This window comes from Leptonychotes weddellii, chromosome 16 (assembly GCF_054177405.1).
Source record: "Leptonychotes weddellii isolate Sample4059 chromosome 16, ASM5417740v2, whole genome shotgun sequence".
Taxonomy (NCBI): Eukaryota; Metazoa; Chordata; class Mammalia; order Carnivora; family Phocidae; genus Leptonychotes; species Leptonychotes weddellii.
The window spans coordinates 12391822-12414525 of record NC_138384.1 but is presented as its reverse complement, the minus strand read 5'-3'; the positions used below and the strand labels follow the sequence as shown (position 1 = coordinate 12414525).

The 22704-nt window shown below is 38.5% G+C and overlaps 1 protein-coding gene across 1 annotated transcript in view; it reads left to right on the top strand.

The window, feature by feature from the left end:
- HYDIN (HYDIN axonemal central pair apparatus protein) overlaps nt 1-22704 on the top strand; it is a 364500-nt gene that overhangs the window by 51748 nt on the left and 290048 nt on the right. The window contains exons 3-6 of the mRNA XM_081806373.1: nt 5544-5701; nt 7871-7996; nt 16100-16219; nt 20022-20156. Coding sequence (XP_081662499.1) covers nt 5567-5701; nt 7871-7996; nt 16100-16219; nt 20022-20156 — 516 coding nt within the window. The 5' untranslated portion in view covers nt 5544-5566. The remainder of the gene's footprint in view (nt 1-5543; nt 5702-7870; nt 7997-16099; nt 16220-20021; nt 20157-22704) is intronic.

Genomic DNA, 22704 nt, shown 5'->3' with positions numbered 1-22704 from the left:
TATTCCTTTCTTCAATCTCCTGTTGGGTTTGTAGGTGTTCAGAATGGTTTGATCCCTATCCAGCTGAATTCCTGAGAGGAGACGAAATCCAGGTCTCCTACTCCTCCGCCATCTTGCTCCGCCCCTCTGTCATCTTATTTCTTCTCTATGTGTCTATTTTATCACCACAGATATCCGCCCACCACCATCCCTAACCCCTGGCAACCACTACTTTGTTCTTCATCTCTGTCATTTTATTATTTGAGACTCTTATGTAAATGGAATCCCACAGTATGCAAACTTTTGGGATTATTGTCTTTTTTCACTTCTTTTTGTCCCTGAAATCCATCCACGTTCTGTTATCAGCAGTCTGTTCCTTTTTATTGCTGAGTAATATTCTGCTCTACCATGTACCACTGTTTGGTTCACCATTCCCCTGCTGAGGGACGTTTGGGTTGTGAAAGCTGCTATGAATAATCATGCACAGGATTTTGTATGTACTGATATTTTTAATTATGAAAAATTTAAAACATGCTCAAAGTGGAGAGAATAGTGTAGTCTTCAATGGTTGTCAATATTCTCCCATTCTTATTTCTTCTATCCTCTTCCCTCACACACCCACACTTGCATTCATATACCCCACACACATTTTTTCCTGGAGTATTATAATGTAAATCTCAGACATAATTTCCCTTTACCTGTAAATGCTACATATCTCTAACAGATAAGAACATTCTTTTAAAAATTCATACCCCTAGTACCATTATCCTACCAAAGAACCAATAATTATTTTATATTATCTATTATTCACTTATTTGAATCCTGATCCAAATGAAGTGCACCCTTGCATTTGGTTGGTTTAGAACTCTTTTAATTTATACTATAACTGTCCCTTGCCCACAACTCTCTGATGCTATTTATTAGTTGAATAAAGTAGGTCATTTTCCTATAACATTTCCCACATTCTTGATTTGGCTTAGTTGTATTCCTTCAGAATATGCTTGTTCCTCCATTCCCTGTGTCTCCTGCAACCTGGCTGGTAAGGTCTAGAGGTGTAATTAGATTTTTGTTAATAGTCCTACATAGCTGGTGCTGTTTAGTGCATCATGTGTGGAGGCACATAGTATGTCTGGTTTTCACGCATTTAACGTTAAGATTGGTTCAGAGGGCTCTGCTGTTGTTAGCCTGATTGAGCCATTATACAGTTCTTCAGTAACATCTTTCCTAATGGTTTTAGCATTGATGATCATTTGTTTCATTAGGGGCTACATAATGGTCATCATTTTTCTGTTGTTTCTTCTGAGTTTATTAGGTGGAATTCCTTTATGAAGAATCATTTTCCTTCCTTAACTATTTGGTTAACTTGCAATGCAATTTGTACCAAAAAAGTGCACGATAAATGGTTCTTTCCTTTTATTATTTCCAAAATAATTAGTTTAGTGCCATCGCAACTTCCAAAGGTGACCAATGATTTTTTAGTAACATTTGAACTTGAATTTTTAGAGACTTATCCATTGCAGACTTAAAAAAAAAATATTCAAATTGTCCTATCTTTGGTGAATGGGAACTCCTCCTGGGTCCTTTAGACACAACCCCAGTGGCCTTTGATAATGTCCTTGTTTATAGTAAAATAGAATGTTCCAAGTTCATCTTATACATTTCATGCCTCAGACCTCAAATTACCCATTTTTCCAAGGAGCTGTGGTTCCTTTTAGTGGAAAGTGGTATTTAGAGGCCACAATATGTCCTTGACTATTATTGCTTACTGGGCCTTCATTGTTTCTGGGCTCTTTCAGTAGGTAGATTATTTAAAAGAAAATAATCATGAGCTCATACTTGGTTTCAATTTAAATGTAAGATTATAGGGTTTCTTAATATAAAAATTTCCTTGGTTTTATTTTTTCTTAAGCTGAATTGCTTGGTTCCTAACAATATTGTTTAACTACTTGTTTTAAAAATATTATTATTGGGGCACCTCGCTGGCTCAGTCAGTAGAACATGCAAACTCTTGGTCTTGAGGTTGTGAGTTCAAGCCCCATGTTGGGCCTACAGCAAAAAAAATATATTATTACTAGTATTATGACTAACAATAAGACTAGTATTTAATGAAGACAGTCATAATACTGTGTTTTAAGGTCAGTTGGAGTAATTGTTTTCTCTTTGTGGTTATGACACCAGCTTCATATATAGCAAGGTTCATTTCTTTCAGTTGGCTTTCAGTTTTTATGAATTGATTTTTTTAGGGGCGCCTGGGTGGCTCAGTCGGTTGAGCGACTGACTCTTGCTTTCAGCTTGGGTCATGATCTCAGGATCGTGAGATGGAGCCCCGTGTTGGGCTCTATGCTCAGCGTGGAGTCTGCTTGGGATTCTCTCTCTCCCTCTGCCCCTTCTGCTTATGTGGGCTCTCTCTCAAATAAACAAATCGTAAAAAAAAAAAAAAAAAGTTGATTTTTAAGCATTTTAAAATGTATTTTTAATAACTTTGTTGAGATAAAACTTACATACCATACAATTCACCCTTAAGGTATATATACAACTCAGCAGTTTTTAGTGTATTTACAAATATGTGTAATCATCACCACAGTCAGTTTTAGAACATTGTCATCTTAGTAAGATATCCCATACCTTTTAGCCATCATCCCCTGCCCCATCCCTTCATTTCTTCCAGCCCTAGGCAACCACTAATTTATTTTTTCTCTCTAGAGATTTCCCCATTCTGGACAGTTCATGTGCATAGACTCATACAATACGTGGTCTTTTTTAACTGGCTTATTTTCCTGAGCATAATGTTTTTGAGGTTCTTCCATGTCTCTGTGATCCAAGGGGGGTTATTTCAGCCTCACCCCTGGGTTCTGGGACTTTCACAAAGGCATCTTATCTATGGATAGTTTCTCATTGGTCTTTTTGTGAGAGACTGAAGTTGGCAATCACCTATTCCACCGTGTTGGTGACATCACTTCCCATATGACCTTGTATCATTTTTACATATTACAGCTGATTTATTATCTTTCTCTGTTTAGTATGTCTTTGCTTTTTCTAATTTCTTTTGGTATTTAGGAAGGTTTACTTTTTTTTTTTTAGATTTTATTTATTTGACCGAGAGAGACACAGAGAGAGAAGGAACACAAGCAGGGGGAGTGGGAGTGGGAGAAGGAGGCTTCCCGCTGAGCAGGGACCCCCTACGCGGGGCTCGATCCCAGGACCCTGGGACCATGACCCGAGCTGAAGGCAGACGCTTAACGACTGAGCCACCCAGGCGCCCCTAGGAAGGTTTACTTTTATGTTTAGTAGTTTTTTGGTGTATAAACCCTTTGAAATGGCTACATTAGTAATTTATTGCTGTATAATAAATTACCCCAAAATTAGTAGCTTGAAACAGTGAATATTAGTTTTCTCAGAACCTAGGTGTGGCTGATTAGTTGGGTGCCTCTTCCTCAGTGTCTGTTATGCATCTGTAGGCAAGCTGTTGGCTGGGCCTGTAGTCATCTAAAGGCTCAAATGGGGCTGGCAAATCTTCCTTCAAGCTCATTCACAGGGTTGTTGGAAGGCCTCAGAAGACCCACTTCCAAGATGACTCATGTCATTGCTAGCAGGCTTGGTCCCTCACCACATGGGCCTCTCTGTAAGCTTTCTGAGTGTCTGCCCAGTGTGGCAGCTAATGATCTGAGAGAGAGCCAGACGATACCCAAGATGGAACCAAGTCTCTTTATAACTAATCTCAGAAGCGACATCCATCACTTGTGCTGTATTATATTTGTTAGGCTACCTAAGGACAGCCTGCACTCAAGGGCAGGGGATTACACAAATACATGAGTGCTTGGAAACAGGCGTCACTGACTGCCATTGTATGGGCTTTCTGCTATAATTCCCATAAGCTCCTTTATTCTATCTGGTTAAATAGTTTGACTCCTACCTATTACTCATACAGGTATTAATGATCTTGTTCTACTTTTGACTTTATTTCTATTTTTTACTTTTCTTTTAAAATTGCATTCTTTCAACTTTGTCAGAAAATATGTTTAAATTCTATTTTCTCCTCATGTCTTCAACTTCATTATTAAAATTAGCTCTACAATTAAATACATGAAATGTTCATTGTCAGTCCTCTTGCTGAGGTTCCCCAGTCACCTATTGGTTGTCTGAAGCCCATCCTCTAGTAGATTCCTCAGGAAGGGAACTTGTTTACAATTTTCCCTGAGCTTTTACATGTTCAAAACTCCCTTTCTGTAGCTTCAGTAATTGAGGGAGAGCTTGGCTATATATAAAATCCTTGGCTCACACTTTTAAAAATTTTTGGAAAACATTGTCCTCCATTTTCCCATTTCATAGGTTGCTTTTTCAAGGTCCAATGACATCTAATTCTCTTGCCCCTGTAAGTTATTTTACCTTTTGGCCTGGAGGCTATGCGGAGTTTAAAAATTTCTCTAAATGTCTAATTGTTGTGCTAAGATAGGACTCAGAGTTGACCATCTGGGTCTGTTTTCATGGGCAGCTACCAGTTCCTTTTCATTATGTTTTCTTTTATTTCTGGAAACCTTTTTATTGGATGATAGTTTTAAATATTAGTTCCACTCCAGAACTTTATTTTTCTTCATGGGCTCCAGTTATAGTGTGTTGGGTCTTCTTTTGACTGTCTGCTATTTCAATCATTTGTTCTCTGATTTTTTTTTTTCTTTTTTAAACATTTCATATTCGTTTCCTTGGGTGTTTTACTGCTTTACTTCTGTGTACCTTACTACATTTTCATTCAGATCTGTTTTTCTTTTGGCACCTCTTTCCTCACTGTTTTGGTCTGGTAATGACTTATTGTCCTGTGAGCTTTTTAATGACTTTTATGGTTTTTTACTTGACATTGTATCCAAGCATTTTTAGTTTTTGTTTGTTTGTTTGTTTGTGTTTTTTGGGCACAGAGTTGGATAAACTAGCTGGTTATTACTGAAAACAGAAATCCCCACTTAGTCATAAATGGGCCTCCACAGTTGCAAGTGTCCTACTACAAGGCATAAGGAAGGATATGTAGAGGGGAGATGTCCTATCTCTTTGATTTGGAGATATGGAGTGGCTGTTAAACTTCAAAAATTCTGCAGAAACTTCCTCTTCCTTATCTTATCTCATGCTACTTTTTTAGTCTCTGCCCAGCTTGAAGGCCTGAAGCCTTGTGTTTTTTCTGTTTGGAGGGTGTCATGAGAGAGAATTGTCAAATAAGTATAAAGTAGCAAACTATGAAGTGTATTTATTGAGCAGTGTTTATTTGTTAATCTGGGAGGATAAAAGTACCAAATGTAGGAACTACTTGTATTTTCAGGTCTTCCCTGAGCTCAGTCCAGAATCACTTGGTTTGTCTAAAAGGAATCCTAGACTTTGGGATAAGGCTAAAGCTGGACTAATTACATGGAATAGACTCCTCTAGTTAAGGCATTTGTTACAAGTATTTGATGTATTTTTGAAGATTAGTCTTTTCTAAACCTTTTGTATTCGAGAAAGCTTTAAAAAAATTGTGACCTGTATTCAGGAATTAACTGTATTTGTTCTAAAACCTTTTTTTTTTTTTTTTTCACTTCTAGGTGAATGAAGGAAATAACTAAAAATGACCAGTAGAAGACTCGAGGAGTCTATGGGGGCCGTTCAGATGGGGTTAGTCAGAATGCTGAAAGGATTCCAAAGCAAGGTTCTACCACCCTTGAGTCCAAGGGTCGTTACAAAAGAAGAAGCAAATCGAATGGTAATGTACCCGAGACTTTTAAGTGTAAAATACTTAATGCAGTCTCCTCAAGAGGATGACAGTGGCTACATGGCATTCTCAGAAATCAAACAGAGAATTACTGACTGATAATATCAATTTAGATAACATGGCAGCTTGCTGCAGAGCAGAGGTACCTCTTAAAAGCCCGAGAAGTTTTTGAAATTACATACCTCAGAGTAGAGACTTGAATTGCTTAAGTTAATCCGTTGAAGTAAGACTCTGCAAGGAAATTATTATGGTTTTCTAAATGTTAGGTTGAACCCTATGAGACTGTCATTTGTGTAGTACAAAAACAATGAGGTATCAGAATTTCATAGGGTTTGACCTCAACAGTATATTACCTGTTGCTTGGCAAGAGTTATTTCTGTTTGCACATTTGTAGAACAGAGAGTATCAAAATGATGACTATATGGTATCAAGTAAAAATGCATTTTTCTCTGTCCTTTAAAATAAAACATATTTCTATTTTTAAAGAGTTATAATAACTTGGTGAGAACGGAATTATAAACTACATGCTATAGAAAATATCAGTAACAATTTACAGGGTTCAAGATAGTATTCACCAAATTTTAAAAACCAGTCTCAAGTTATGTTCTGAGAAGAAAAGTAAAACCTATCATCACTCTCTTTTGGGGTGGTTATCATTTCATATTTAAAGTAACTCCTGACTTTTTGCTTTTAAGACTTCATTATTTTTTTAAAAGATTTTATTTATTTATTTGAGATAGAGAGCACAAGGGAAGGCAGAGGGAGAAACAGACTCCCCGCTGAGCAGGGAGCCTGATGCAGGGCTCGATCCCAGGACCCTGAGATCACGACCTGAGCCGAAGGCAGATGCTTAACTGACTGAGCCACGCAGGCACCCCAAGACTTAATTATTTTTATTTATACTGTGACACAGCTGATACCTCTTAACATTTTAGTACTGGGTTCCAATCAAAAAGAACCTAAAAAACCAAGTAAGAAGCAGCATTAGAAATATGCCTTCATTTATATGGATTCAATCACAGAAATTAATTCTGTAGGGATTTTGAAGAGCATTGATTTTAACCCAAGGTGAAATGAATCAGCTAAATTATATACCTCTGGATGTTTTAAAAATCTTGGTACATACTTAAGCATTATGTTGCTGTGAATGATTATCATCCCCTTGCATATAAAGTAAGCCCTGGAACATTCCAGAACAACAATAAGCAAATAATAGTGTCTGGTCCTGGGTAAATAAGCCTTGTTGAGTTATTTATTTAAATGATAGGTTACATTTTTTTCTCATAACATTAGAAAGTGTTAAAGCATTTTGTGTTCGTCTTTGGGTGTGTGAATATGAGTGGCTGCTGGATCTGCTGATGGGCTTAGGGCTCTTTTAAAACAAGGTCAAAATGTGCTCCTGTGATTTCTGAGAAGTTCAAACTCATTCCTAAGCTGTGCAGTCACACTCCCTAGATCCTTTCCGTTTCACAAGATTCCTCTTTAACCTCCTATTATAGCAGGAGAGCTAAACACCCAAATGCTTTGCTTGTATGTTGTAACTTCAGTTGAGAAGTAGAAGCATTTCACGTTCCTCAGCTCTGAAAACTAGAAGTGATTATGGAAGCAGAGTTGTATGCTCAGATGCTTCTTCTGAGCGTAAATGTTAAGCTCTTTGGATATGTTCCTATGCAATTTCTTTCTTTTTTTTTCAATATTTTATTTATTTATTTGACAGAGAGAGACGGAACACAAGCAGGGGGAGTGGGAGAGGGAGAAATAGGCTCCCTGCTGAGCAGGGAGCCCGATGCAGGGCTCGATCCCAGAACCCTGGGATCATGACCCGAGCTGAAGGCAGATGTTTAACGACTGAGCCACCCAGGCACCCCTCCTGTGCAATTTCTTGACTCCCCACCCCCTGTTTCTTTTGTGTGATTTCTTCAAAATCACAAGGAAACTGCAACCACATGTCATTTGAAATTAGTGTGCAAAGAGCTTAAAAGTGCACAGGTACTTCTCTTGTATTATTTAGTTAATTTAAATATTTCATAAGGGAACTTAGTGGCATTCCAGAATTATCCTGAAAGCTGAAAACACATGCCATTCATTACTGGCACTCATGAAAACACTGTTTCAGTATAACCATTTATGAATCTTCAGCTGTTTTGTTTTAAATTCTAGTTGACACCCTCGGAGTTCCTGAAGGAAATGTCCCTCACCACAGAGCAGAGACTGGCTAATACGCGGTTGATGTGCCGACCACAGATCATTGAACTTTTAGATATGGGGGAAACAACGCATCAAAAGGTAGCTGCCTTCTGTCATACTTGCTTATGAGGCAGGCCCTGTAACTATGTGAACATTCTAGAACAACAGGAACTAAGTAATGGTTATTGTTTCTGGGCTCATTCCTTATTGGGTTTGTGTCATATATTCTTGTTCTACTTCTGTTGATCTTGATATCTGTGATTTAATATGGAGAGAATTATAATTAATAAGTACAAATAACTTTTGACTAGTCACATTTCTTAGCTACTCCCGGACACTATTGTTTACAGATCAGGAGTAATTCAAAGGATTATAGTAGCCAAATCCAGTTAATTCATCTTCTTAACACAACAAGAAATCCCATTCTTCCCTGAGCTGTCATCACTAGAAACGGAGAAGGTGGAATTGTTTATTAAAGGAGGCATTTGTTGTCTGTTCTGGCTTACTTCCGATAACAAATGTATCCTTTTAGTCTCTAAAGAACAGTTATTTTAACCTGTTTCTATATTCTAATGTAAACCATGTGTTCTGGGCTTTAGGAGCATATGATTATAAAATAAGGTCTTATTTCCTACTTTTAAATTAATTTCTTGAATTAGATGCTTTCCTTTTTATGTACAAATTATGGTGAACCTCCATCAGCCAAACTGATGGAGATCTGCCTCCTCTCAAAGGCTTCCCTGGGCTATTCCTGAGAGATTTTCAGAGATCTTTCCCAGGTGATGAATGAATTCCTGAGGCTCTTTTGCTCTCACTATAGCCCCATTGCCTCCCCTGTGTAGAATCTCCACAAAATTTGCTTTCCTCTGAATACTGCTAGCTTTTCTTATTGTTTCTTCTCTTCTTTGAGGGCAGCAACATGGCTTCTCCGGGTGCTAACTCATCCTGATCAAGAGCTATTTGCACCTTTCCCATAGCGTAACTGAGACCAGGCTATGCATATTTTCCTGCATGTACCGCTTGTATGTGTTTTAATGTATTTTGACCCCTGCTATGAAGGATGACAAAATTAGTATATTTTACTATATCTCATCATTTCTCTTCTTTCTTTCTCAACTCATTTGGTTATTTTTACTTTATTTTTTGGAATTTCATTAGTTCTTAGTTGGGCGACAGTCCTCTTCCACCAATATCTTCAAGAAGAGCCTACAGATACTATACTTCCTTGGTTTTGTTTGACAGTATTTGCCTATTGCCTTTATGCTGAACTTCAGATTTGTTAGGTATAAAATTCTTGGGTCACACATTTTCCCCATATAAACTGTGCAGGCATTTTCCTCACTACCTTCTGGCTTTAATGGTAAGCAGAAATATGATTTATAATCATATGCAGAAGTATGATGAAGTCAACTTGATTTACCCCACTATAGATACATGAATCTTTTAGCTCTTATGCCCAAAGACTATTTATTCTAATTTAATATCCAGTAATTTTATTAGGATGTGAATAAACTTTTCCTGAGTTACTGTGTATCTTTAGTTTACTTCTAGAAAGTTTTTCTTGAATTACCCAATATTCTTGCCATTTTTGGTTCTTTTCTTGAGGAATATCAGTTATGAACATGTTGGACCCTCTTTGTCTGCCCTTCTACATCTTGTATTCGCTCACCATCCATTTTTAATTTTCTGTTCATTTCCATTTCATTGTAATTATATCCACCAGGCTATCCTCTGTGTCCCTTACTTTGAGTTTTGTGTATATGTGTTTCTCTTATAATTCATCCTTGAGCTTGACCAGTTAGGCACTTCTGAATTGTCTCACAGCATTTGACTCAGTGTCTCTTTTTTTTTTTTTTTTTAAGATTTTATTTATTTGTTTGACAGAGAGAGAGACAGCGAGAGAGGGAACACAGGTAGGGGGAGAGAGAGAGGGAGAAGCAGGCTTCCCACTGAGCAGGGAGCCCGATGCGGGGCTTGATCCCAGGACCCTGGAATCATGACCTGAGCCGAAGGCAGTCAGTGTCTCTTTTTTGTAGGTACAAAATTTATTATTTATTTACTTGTAGCTCAGGTATCATATTCCTTTGATTTTCTTCCTACTTCACTGGTTGTTTTTTTCTTATTTTATTTTTTGGATCTCTCCCTGTTCCTGAACACTAAATTTTGGGGCTCCCCTGGACTTGGTCCTTGAAGTTGTTTCTCTTCTGAACTCATTCTTTAGGTGACCCCCTTCTAGGAGCAGGTTTTAAATTCTACTTTTTAAATGATTACTTTCACAACCATTTCTCTTGGTATGGCCTGTCCTCTGAACTCTGGATCACATATTCAGCCCAGTGAATGCTTGGTAGCTCAGAATTGTGTTACCTTCCTTCCCTAAAAACATGATCTTTTCTCCTTTGTCTCCTCCATCTAGTATATAGTAACCCCCATTTATCTGTTTCCTCAGGCCAGAAACCTACCTTGGGATTATCTCTGATGCCTCTTTTTTTTCTTGCATCTTATATGAAATCCAATGACAAGTGCTATAAACTTCTGCTTTCACAAATATAGCTTTACTCAAACTGCTTCTCACCACCTGCACCAATACCCTCCCAGTTCAAGCCACCATCCTCTAGACTACTGAAATAGTCTCCCTGTTTCCATCTCATTGCCCCATCATCAATTCTGCACAAAAAGGAAAGAATGATTTTTAAAATGTAAATTAGAACATGTTACTTCCATGTGTAAAGCCATCCAACAGCTTCTTATTGCCCTCAGAGTTATAGGGTCCTGTGTCATCTAATCCTATTTCCCTCATAGACCTCTTTTTCTTCCACTCTTCCCTAGCTCATTCTCTTCTAGCTGTACCCCCCTCTTGTTGCTCTCCAAACACTCAATGATGATCTGCACCTCAGGGCCTTTGCACTTGCTATTCCTTCTAACTATAATGCTATTGTCTCAGATCTTTACAGGACTTGCTTAGATCTCTACTTGGATGTCTTTTCCTCAGAGAGGCCATCCCTTGACACCTATTGAAAAGAGCATACAACCTGCATTCACTCTGTCTCCTTGTTCTTTAGTTTTCTCCATAGCCAAATCACTGCCTGATCTCATTATTATACACTTCTTTATTTTTTTATCCATTTCCCCAAGAATGTCAGCTTCATGAGGGCAAGGGCTTTGTTGGCTTTGTTCACTACTGTGTGCTTAACATTTGGAAAATACTGGAAACTCAGTTAATTGGTATTTATTGAGTGAACACATGGATTTTTCATCACTTTGATTGCTTAGGTCCTCCCTGCCTCTTAATTATTTGCTTTGTGCTTTCAGATTTTTTCCATTATGTCTTTTGCATTTATAGTGAAACAGTGTAGCCAATATTTTCATTGCTTCATGGCAACTTTCCTGTTAACTGTTCTTCACTTGCCATTTTCTTAATTCCTTTGTTTTCCTTGAATTTTTTTTATAGATCTTGATTTATCATTACTATTATTGTTACCACTCATTTTTGGAGGAAAGAAGGACATTTTTCCTGGATTTGCGATCTGCAGGCAATTCCTGTTGAGGCAGGTCCTGGCAGTGTCCCAGACCAGCAGGCATCTTTCATGATTCTCAGCACAGCATTTTATGAAAGAGGATTGTGTTCGTGTGTTTATTTGGAAGGGGGCTGAGAGGAAGGAAGGAGGAATGAGCTGTGTTAGCCTTTCCCCAGAGTTGTGACTTGTGGGGACCTTTAGGATTCAGAGTCCTTTTCTTCTAGCCTGCCTCAGTGCCACACTGCTTCCTATAAACATGCAAATTTATGTGTTGCCCATTCAGCTCTGCCTTCCCTACTATTTCCTGTTGCCAGATGGCATACAGGGAATTTCATGTTGCTGTTCCTAGTATTCCAAACAAGGAGTTGGTGGCTTTGCCTATCAGAATATGCCACCTGCTTTGGAGATCTGTATAGTGCAAGCCTTACCTGAGATCTGAAGTCGTGGACATTCTTGCCGGGCATCTTCTCTTAACCCTGGTTATTTGTGGCAGGAGGGTTGGGGAAGGGAGCTCAAGCTGCCAGTTACAACCTACACAGAGTCCATCTTGGAGTCTGTCATTTATGCTGAAATCCATTGTTTCCTTTGCACTATAAGGCCTCTGTCATATATCCAGTGATCCATATACAAGGATCTGTTTCTGGACTTTTCCACACCATTGGTCAGTTTATTCAAATCCAAAACACAGTATTTTAAGTGCTATATATATATATTCATCTCTCTCTATATATTCATATCTGTAAATATGAATTATATATCTATAATAAAAACAGTGGCAGAGGAAGGGTAGAGGGAGAGAGAGAATCTTAAGCAGGCCCCACGTCCAGTGCAGAGTCCATTGAGGGGCTTGATCTCACAACCCTGAGATCATGACCTGAACTGAAACCAAGAGTTGGACACTTAACCGACTGAACCACCCAGGTGCCCCACAAAACTACATTTAAAAAAAATTTTTTTATTGTTGTTAATCATCATATATTACATCATTAGTTTTAGATGTAGTGTTCCATAAAACTACATTTTTAAGTAAAATTTTTATTGAATGTGTGTGTGTGTATCATGAGCATATAGCTTGATGAATTTTAACAAAGTAAAGATACTCATATAACCACCACTCAGATGAAGGAATGTAAGCTTCAGCATTACTGGCATCCTAGAAGCTTTCTTCTAGGATGAAGAAGCTTTCTTATGCCCTTCCCAGTCATTACCTGTCCCTCTTCTCCAGAAGAACTGCTAATCATAGGTTTATTTTTCTTTTATTCAACCTTTATATAAGTGGAATACCACAGTATATATTCTTTAATTTCTGGCTAATTTAATTTAATATATTGTTTTGAAGATTTATGTTGTTGTGTATAGTGGTAGTTCACTCATTTTTATTGCTGTATAGTATTCCATTTTATGATTATACCAATTGTTATCCATTTTACTGTTGATGAGCATTTGTTTTTTTCCACATTTTGGCTCTTATAAATGATGGTGTTATAAACACTCTTGTATATTTCTTTTAGTGCACATATATGCAGTATGGGCATATACATAAAAGTGGAATTCCTAAGTTATAGGCCATGCATACATGTCTCTTTAGTAGTAATTGCTAGTTTTCTAAAGTGTTTATACTATTATACTGCCATTAGCTGTGCAGCTGGAATTGCTAATACTTAAGTATTAAGTACTTGCTACTAATACTTAATATTGTCAGTCTCTTTAATTGAAATTATTCTATTGGGTGTATAGTGTTGTCACACTGTGGTTTAATTGCAGTTTCTTGATTTCTGATGAGGTTAAGCAACTTTTCATGTTTATTAGCCATTTGGATATCATCTTTTATAAGTCACATGTTTATGTGTTTTGTCCATTTCTTACTGATTTGTAAAAGTTCTTCATATATTCTAGAGACTAGTCCTTTATCAATTATGTGTATTACAAATAATCTCTTATTCTTTGGATTTCTTTTTCATTTCTTTTCTTTTTTAAAAAGATTTTATTTACTTATTTGACAGAGAAAGAGAGAGAGCGAGAGCAGGAACACAAGCAGGGGGAGTGGGAGAGGGAGAAGCAGGCTTCCCGCTGAGCAGGGAGCCCGATGTGGGGCTCAATCCCAGGACCCTGGGATCATGACCTGAGCCGAAGGCAGACGCTTAACGACTGAGCCACCCAGGCGCCCCTTCTTTTTCATTTCTTAAAGGGCGTCTTTTGATGAACATGTTTTAAATTTCAATATGACAAAATTTACCAATCTTTTCATTTATGTTTTGTATTTTCTGTGCCCCATTAAAGAAAATTTTGCATTCTTCAACATTATGAAGATATTCCTCTTGGTTTTCTTCTGAAAATTTTCTTGTTTTACCTTTCATATTGAGAGCTTTGATTCACTTGGAATGGTGTGTGATAGGGGTTAAATTGATATTTTTCCTATGGAATATCCAGTTAACCCAACACTATTCATTAAAGAGAATGTATCTCTTCCCCAATGCTTGTTAGTGTTACCTTTGTTCCATATATTTAAGAATATATATATTTAAGAATATATCAAGTGTCCATATATTTAAGAATTTGTTTCTGGGCTTTTAAATCTGGTACATTTGTTTTTAGGATAAATCTTACGCTAATACTTCACTATTTTAATTACTCTGATAAGTAACAGTATGTGATATGTAATAATATAAGTCTTGCTACCTGATAAAGCAAGTCCTCCTATCTTGTTCTTTAAATGTATCTTGTTTATTCTTGGTCCTTTGCTTTTACATATACATTTTATAATCAGCTTTTTAATTTCCAAAAAAAATTTCTACATGATTTTTTTAATTGGATTACATTGAATTTTTAGATCAGTTAAGGGAGTATTTGACATCCTTAAAATATTGTCTTTCAATTCATGAACATGGTATATTCCTGTATTTATGTAGGTCATCTTTAATTCCTCTCAAGAATATCTTGTAGTTTTCCTGGATAAAGGTCTTACACATCTTTCATTAGATTTATTCCTATGTATTTTATGTTTGGGATGCTATTTTAAATGGTATTGTTTATAAATTTCATTTCCTAAATGTTCTTTGCTAGTACATAGAAATGGAATTGATTTTTGCTTGTTGCCCTTGTACTCAGTGACCTTGATAAGTAACTTTTTTTTTTATTAAAGATTTTTATTTATTTATATGAGAGAGAGAGAGCATGAGAGGGGGGAGGGTCAGAGGGAGAAGCAGGACTCGATCCTGGGACTCCAGGGTCAGGACCTGAGCCAAAGGCAGTCGCTTAACCAACTGAACCACCCAGGTGCCCCGATAAGCAACTTATTAATTCTAATAGCTTATCTATAGTTTATTTTGAATTTTCTAAATAAGCAGTTTTTTTTCTTCTGGGGAAAATGACAGTTTTGTTTCTTTTTAATCAATTTCTAATGTTAAAACAACTTTGAATTTCTGAGATAAACCCAGTTTGGTCATGATGTGTTATCCTTTTTATATATTGTGGGTTTCAGTTGGCTAATGTTTTGTTCCTTTTTAAAAACATTCTATTGTATATAACTAAGATTAGCCTATAGTTTTCCTTTCTCCCACTGTCTTTCTTAGTTATATGGAAGTTGTGCTAACATCATCGAGTTGGGAGACATTAATATTTTTTTCTTTCCTTTGGCAGAGTTTCTATAGTATTTGTGCTGCATCTTTAAATGTTTGCTAGAATTTGCTTGTAAAGTTATTTGGGCTGGGGTTTTCCCTATCAGAAGTTTTTCCTTACAGATTCAATTTACTAGTTATAGAACTACTCATATTTTCTATTTCTTCTTGTGCTAGTTTTGATAAATTGTACTTTCTTAGGATTTGTACTTTTTAATCTAAATTTTCACATTTCTTGACAATAATATCCATTTATTATCTTTTCAGTTAGTTCGGTTTCTATTGTAATGTCCCTATTTTCATTCTTTTTATTGGCTCTTTGTGCCTTTTGCCTTGTTTTCTTGATCATACTCTCTAGGTATTTTATCAATTTTGTTAAAATAGTCTTTAAAGACTTGACTTTGGCTTTGTTGATTCTGTAGTTACTTTCTATTTTATGAATTTTTATTGTTTTTGTTATGTCATTTTTTCCATTTGTTTGGATTTTATTTGTTTTTTATGTTTTCTATTGCTTCTCTAAATTATTGAGATGGATGCTTACATCTTCATTTTGCAAACTATACTAAGGTGCCCCGGGGTGCAACTGTGTACTCACAGAGCATCATGGAATATTCTAAAATTTTAAGGAAACATGGCAATACTCAAAACCTGTTGGATTCTACCCAAGCTAATAGCTTGAGATAATTCTTAGTTTTGACATTAGCTCATACTGTCTTATTAAGCTCTTCAGTGCCTCCACGCAGATATTTGTTGATAGAGTTTTTCTCGTTATTTTCATAGGGAAATCATGACCTTATTCACCATTGCTGTAAATGGAAGTTTTGGGTTGATGTTCTAATTAGCCTATATTTTTTAAACTGAAGACCAAATCTTCTACTTTCTTTTGTATTAAACAAGTTGTTCACAATAACTTTAGTACTTATAACAATTATTGCTTATAGTAGTTACACCTTTCTGAGTGTTTTGTATGTTTTTAGTATTAATATCCATATGTCTATGTAGTATTTTCGTATATTCCCGTCATTTCTGCCACTGCATAGCTATATAATGAATTTACTCTTTCAATGTAGTTTTCAGGAATTGACCTGGATCAGGCATTATTCCAGCCTTTTCCATCAGAAATTGTGTTTCAGAACTATACTCCCTGTGAAGTCTATGAAGTTCCACTCATTTTGAGGAATAATGACAAAGTGAGTATGTTTGTTGGATGTAACTTTCATGGATATATAAGAAGGGATTAAATAAAATGGGATCCCATAGGATCTTAGATAAATTCTTTAACTTGAGAGACCTAGAAAAATAGATAAAAACTTGCCCTTTGACTTTAAGCACAATGAAGACAAGACTATGTTGATTTATTCATATGTGTTCAGACCCAGGTCAGTGCCCACCAAATGGTCAACTCCCAACATGTGCAGTTACATTTTGTTGAGTAAAATATTAGCTAGGTAAATGTCACAATTTTTTTTTAAGATTTATTTATTTATTTTAGAGAGGGAGAGAGTGAGTGGGGAGCAGGGCGGGCAGAGAGAGAGAGCTTTAAGCAGACTTTGCTCTAAGCATGGAGCCCAACTCGGGGCTCGATCTCATGACCCAAAGATCCTGACAGAAGCTGAAACCAAGAATTGGCTGCTTAACTGACTGAGCCACCCAGGTGCCCCAAATGTCGTGAAATTCTTATGTGTGACCAGTTTAGCTAGGTTTTTATTCAAGACGGGGTGAAACATATATTCGTGTTTTCTGCATTAGAGCCACCGTTTCCCCAAATGAAGGTATAAACTCTATCATATCAATTGCTGTTGTTGAGCCAAATTATTGATACTTTACAAATTGTATTTTTTTTTTCTTAAAGATTTTATTTATTTGACAGAGAGAGACACAGCGAGAGAGGGAATACAAGCAGGGGGAGTGGGAGAGGGAGAAGCAGGCTTCCCGTGGAGCAGGGAGCCCGATGTGGGGCTCGATCCCAAGACTCCGAGATCATGACCTGAGCCGAAGGCAGACGCTTAACGACTGAGCCACCCAGGCGCCCCACAAATTGTATTTTTAAAAAAACTTCAAAAAAAACGGAGCTCCCTTTCCCCTTTTTCTTTCTCCTCCCTTCTACCATAGATAGCCTTCAGATTTTTGTCTACCCATCATTTTGGACAGCTTTTCCCACTGTCTGTACCTCGTCCTTTTGTGGTTGCAACCGAGAGTTTCTTCTCCATCCGTATGCCTTTTTTTCCCTAGAGATAAATTATGGTTTACTTCAAGAAAAGGTATTAAGTGCCTGAAGATTTCCTTGATATCTAACAATAATGGAAGAAAGAATAATGTGGGAAGTCAGCATGAAGCACAGTTAAGTGTGAAAAGTAATCAGATGGGGAGGAAGGCATCTGAGAGATGCTGAACTTCAGATGTGAAGGCAAGTAGGAATACCTAAGGAGTTCAAGAATGTGGAGACAAAAATTCTAGCTATAAGAAAAAAGGGAAAATAAATGAAGACTATGCAAGAATACTTTTAGTTATATTTGGTACAGTCACTCATTAAAGGAATCAGTGATGCCTTTCAGAGATCAATGGGGTGATTTAGTGACAACAAAGTCAGACTCTGGAGAAAATGGTATATTTAGTTCTTGGCTACAGGAGTGTTAGCCAAAGAAGCTCAAGGGACAGAAGTTAAAAGGGTAGGCAGAGAGAAGAAAAAGAATCTGAGATGCTCAGAATTATGCCCCTGGACCTCAAGAAGAGATGTTACATAGACATTAGGACTCTCTCTTTTCATATAGTCTGCCAACCAATTTCCTTTGTCACTTCCAGTTCTCTTTTTCCCTTTCTCCATGACTTTTTCACTCTTGCTCAGGTATTTTAAGGCTGTTAAATACAGAGAGGAGCTAGCCCAAGGGATACTTTGACCACTCCTCCTTGGCCCTAAATAAGAAATGATTGCCAGTAGGTATATATGGGCAAGTAAAGGGTATAGGGCATGTGTAAGTTTTGTCTGCCAAGGGGCACTAAGTTCTCATGGAAAACCCAACACCTCTTGGTTCAATGCTGCTACAGCTTCATTGTTGGACCTCATGAAAGGAGGGTCCCCATCCAGGGAAAGTCCAGCTACCAAAAAGCAGATTGATTTCTCTAGCCTAGGCAGCCTTATTCTTGCATGAGTTACTCTAAGGACCCTTGTACTGGATGGCTGATATAATCCTGCTTTTCTGCTTCCTTACTTCATGGACTCATAAATAACTGCTGGGATAGATATAGGGCACAGAGAAATGCTTTCTATGCTATTTACCATTTGCTTGCTTCCTCATTGGCACTGAATGCAAAAGACAGAGCCTGTTTGGTCATTTCTTTGTCTCTTACACAACACAAGGTGAGAGTAAGCTATGAACTCTCTACAAGCCACAACTCGATTCTACTTAGGATCTCATTATTAGCACCCAGACTCCAGAGTCAGATTAATCTGGTAGATTCCAGCTGAGCTGTCTCCCAGCTACAGACCTTGGGTAAGTCACTTCACTTCTCTGGGCCATGGTGATACTGTTAGTACCCATTTCAATCGACTGTTTGGAATATTAAATGAAATAATGAATGTAAAGTATTCAGCTCAGTGCCTGTCACATAGGAAGCACTAAACCATTATTGTTATTATTATGACTATTACTAGTGTTGCTGGTATTTTCCTTTTTAGTTTTTAATCCATAATTCTGCTCTTACCAGAAGTGTTCCCAGCGAGCTTCTACAGTGTTGTTCTGTCCATCATAAATGACACTGCGCCTTCCCCTTACCAGCAAAGCCAGTTGGACTCCTATCAGATTCGTACACGTCTTTTCCTTACCTCCCTGCTCTCTAGTCTTAAGATCTCTCTGAATTCTCTCTCTGCATTTCTTCTTCCTTTGCCCATCTGGGTTTCAGATTTAAGAGGTTATGTGGGTTCTTTTGTCTTCATTTTGCACCCGAGGCTTCTCGGTCACCCTTAACTATAGTTCACTTTCTTTAGCCCCCTTTCAGTCTTCAAAAAAAAAAAAAATCTTTTCCCTTTCCTTGTGTCCCTGTAACCTCCACCCCCATTCTCCTCACAATTGTATGTCTTTTATTGCTTAGACTGTCTTAGATAAGCAGAGATACGTACCCTGGGCAAGGCAAGCAGGGCAGAGGAGGACTTGAAGAGAAGGAAACGGTTTGAAGCCGCTCTGACACTGGCCTGCAGACCCTGGACTGCTTGCTCTTTGTTCTTGCTCACAAGGGTGTCTCCTGAGAACAGTGCTCCAGACGGAAGGTGGAGTTAGGCTGGGACTTGGTGAAGCTGTGGCACTGAGGACAAGTGTCCTGTTCCCCATCTGTAGAAGGGGGGTTATAATGAAGCTCCGAGGTTATTGAGAGGATTAAGCGGCACATCATGTACAGTGGATGGTCCATAGCAGGCGTGCAGGAATTGTGGTTTCTTGTCCCAGAGCACTTCTCAGATGTTGGGAAATCCAGCTTACCTCCGCTGTGTGCGTGGGGTTTTAGCTCATCAAGCAGTTCCTCTTTGAACATAATCACATTTATTTATTAGGATTTTATTTACTTGACACACAGAGAGAGAGAGAGCACAAGCAGGGGGAGCGGCAGGCAGAGGCAGAGAGAGAAGCAGACTCCCCACTGTGCAGAGAGCCGGATACGGGACTTGATCCCAGAACCCTGGGATCATGACCTGAGCCGAAGGCAGATGCTTAACCTACCGAGCCACCCAGGCGCCCTGAAGATAGTCACATTTAAGTGATAAAATGAACAAAGGCTTGCAATAACAATAAAATGAATAATAATTTTAATAAAAATTAAAGCTCAAATGCACTGAGTGAGTCATCTCCTCTCCCAGTTGAGGAAACGGAAGTTAAACCTTGACCAAGGTCATCCATGGCGCATGAGAAGTAGACAGAGATTTCCTGGTGGACAACCAAGCCCATGCTTTTGCTTCTGCTTTTTCACAGGCAGAATGTCCACCATGGTGTGTTTTCCTTGCAGATTCCAAGGATGGTCAAAGTTGTTGAGGAAAGTTCACCTTACTTTAAAGTCATCAGCCCCAAAGATTCTGGCCACAAAGTCGCTCCAGGAGTGCCATCCATATTCCGAATCCTCTTCACTCCAGAGGAGAACAAGGTAAGAAATGGGTTGAATACTTGTCACTAGCAGGTTGTAACTTGAACTTTTATGGAGGTGGTGCTGGTGTTGGTAGTGTTGTTGTCAGTGGTGGTGTTGGGGGGGTTGGTATTGGTGTCGATGGTGTTAGTGGTGGTGGTGGTTAGATGAGCAGTAAGGGTGGCTCAGAGGAGGGGCTTGTGCACCCCTGGGAATGAGGGAGGAATTGTCAAACAGAGCTGAGGGCTTCCATGAGCTGCAAGTAGCCAGGGTATAAAGAAGGCTTATCCTTCTGGATGCTTCCCAAACCCCCTCGCCTACCTCAGCATATTTATATTCGACTATGAGCCAGAGGATCACCGAAAAAAGAAAAGGTGTGCTCCAGATGCAGTGAGTCGAGGCAGAGGATAAAGATTATGGCTTCTTGGGAAGTTTGGGATCTTAGTTGCATCCCTCCTCCCTGAATTCTAACAAGTTTAAAAATGAGACCCAAAATCCAAGTACTGATCACGGTGTCAGTCTCATTAATGGCAAAGAATGTGGCCAGTACCTAAGGCCCGGAGAGGGCCACCTCCCGCTCCCCAGCTGGCCCTGAAGGGCTGACATCCGATCGCTCCCCCGAAGCACAGGCGGACCAGCTAGAGCCCAGAGCAGAGACCTGCCCAGTCCGCTCAGCTCTGTCTGCACCTCGGCAGGCCAGAAAGAGCCCAAGTTCAAAAATGGGCCATTTCCCCTCTGCACCGGTCCATTCTCAAACCCTTCTCAGTTGTAGAAATTCCAGTTCCTCCTGGAAGGAAGGACCAGCTAAGGGGGACTGCGGATGGAGGCTTCCTCCCCAGCCCTTTTCCAGGAGTGCAAAATTGTAGGTTGAGTTTTCTTCTCTGTGGGCCAAAGTGGGGACTTGTGGGGAGGAGGAAAGGGCTTTTACCAGCACAATTGAAGGAGTGAGGACAAAAACAAGGCTCAAATAAGCAGAACAAAATGTCAGGTTATATATAATGTTAACAGTGTGTGCTTATCCGTGTTGTGCCATTAGGGTTGGAATCACAAAAGCATGTTAGAGACAGAAAGAACTAGCTTTGAATCTCTGCTTCTTCATCACTAATACGTGTCAGCCACTGTTAATTCCGTTACTAGTATTCCTGCTACTGTTCCTTCTTTCCTGGAGAGCAGCGATGGAGAATACACGGTGGTCTGCCAAGCATGTATCACTCTAGGAAGTGGGTAGAAATTCTACTGTAATGATGCTGCTGTTACAGTTTTACTGTCTATTTCTTGGGTTGTGTTTACAGACCTGTAATTTTGCCTGCGGTCCTATTGAAATAAATGAAAAGGTAAATAGCTCCAGAACCAGTGAGGGGCTTTTTTTTTTTTTACATTTTTTATTGTTATGTTAATCACCATACATTACATCATTGTTTTTGATGTAGTGTTCCATGATTCATTGTTTGTGCATAACACCCAGCGCTCCATGCAGAACGTGCCCTCCTCAATACCCATCACCAGGCTAACCCATCCCCCCACACCCCTCCCCTCTAAAATCCTCAATTTGTTTCTCAGAGTCCATCGTCTCTCATGGTTCGTCTCCCCCTCCGATTTCCCCCTCTTCATTCTTCCCCTCCTGATATCTTCTTCTTTTTTTTTTTTTTTTTAACATAAAATGTATTATTTGTTCCAGAGGTACAGATCTGTAATTCAACAGTCTTGCACAATTCACAGCGCTCACCATAGCACATACCCTCCCCAGTGTCCATCACCCTACCACCCCATCCCTCCCACCCCCCACCACTCCAGCAACCCTCAGTTTGTTTCCTGAGATTAAGAATTCAGTGAGGGGCTTTTGATGTTGCTGTTGTTGTTCTCTTACCAAAGTCCTTTTTTTTTCTTGAAGCTCTGTATCTGAATACTATCTGTGAAGAGATTGGCATCTGGATTTAGTTTGGGTGTCAAATTCCTACACTGTCATTTTGCTAAGAAGCCTTTGTGCAGCTTGAAATATAAAGCTTGCTGGATTTGAGGAGTTGGAGTTCCTTACTTTTTTTTCTGTGCTGGAGAAAATATGTCTTCTGTTGGATACGTATTGTTCTACCTGTAGGTAGTCTGGCTGAGAAATGAACACACCGAAGTTCTGAGGAAGTGGAATGTTCTATATTTGTGACAAGCGTGTGGCTTATATGGATGAATTCATTTGTCAAAATTGTACATTTAATATTTATGCTTTCTAATATATCTAAATTCTACCTTAAAAACTATAAAATATAATAATAACAATGGAAGGAGGGACTGGATGGAGATACTGATGAAGCCAGGAGGGCAGAGTGTGAATACTTGTTGAAGCTGGGTGGCGTGTGCATGGGGTTTGTTATACTCTTTTGTTTTCTTTGTGTATGTTTTTAACTTTCCCTAATCAAAAGCTAAAAGAGAAAGATTTTATTGCTGCTTATCTATACAGCAAATAAATAATCAAAATATATGTTAGGTATGTTTGTATTTACTGTATAAATATGAAATGCTAACATTCCTATTGAGGTTATTACTTGGCTATATTTTGTGGCTGCTTTTCTTACTC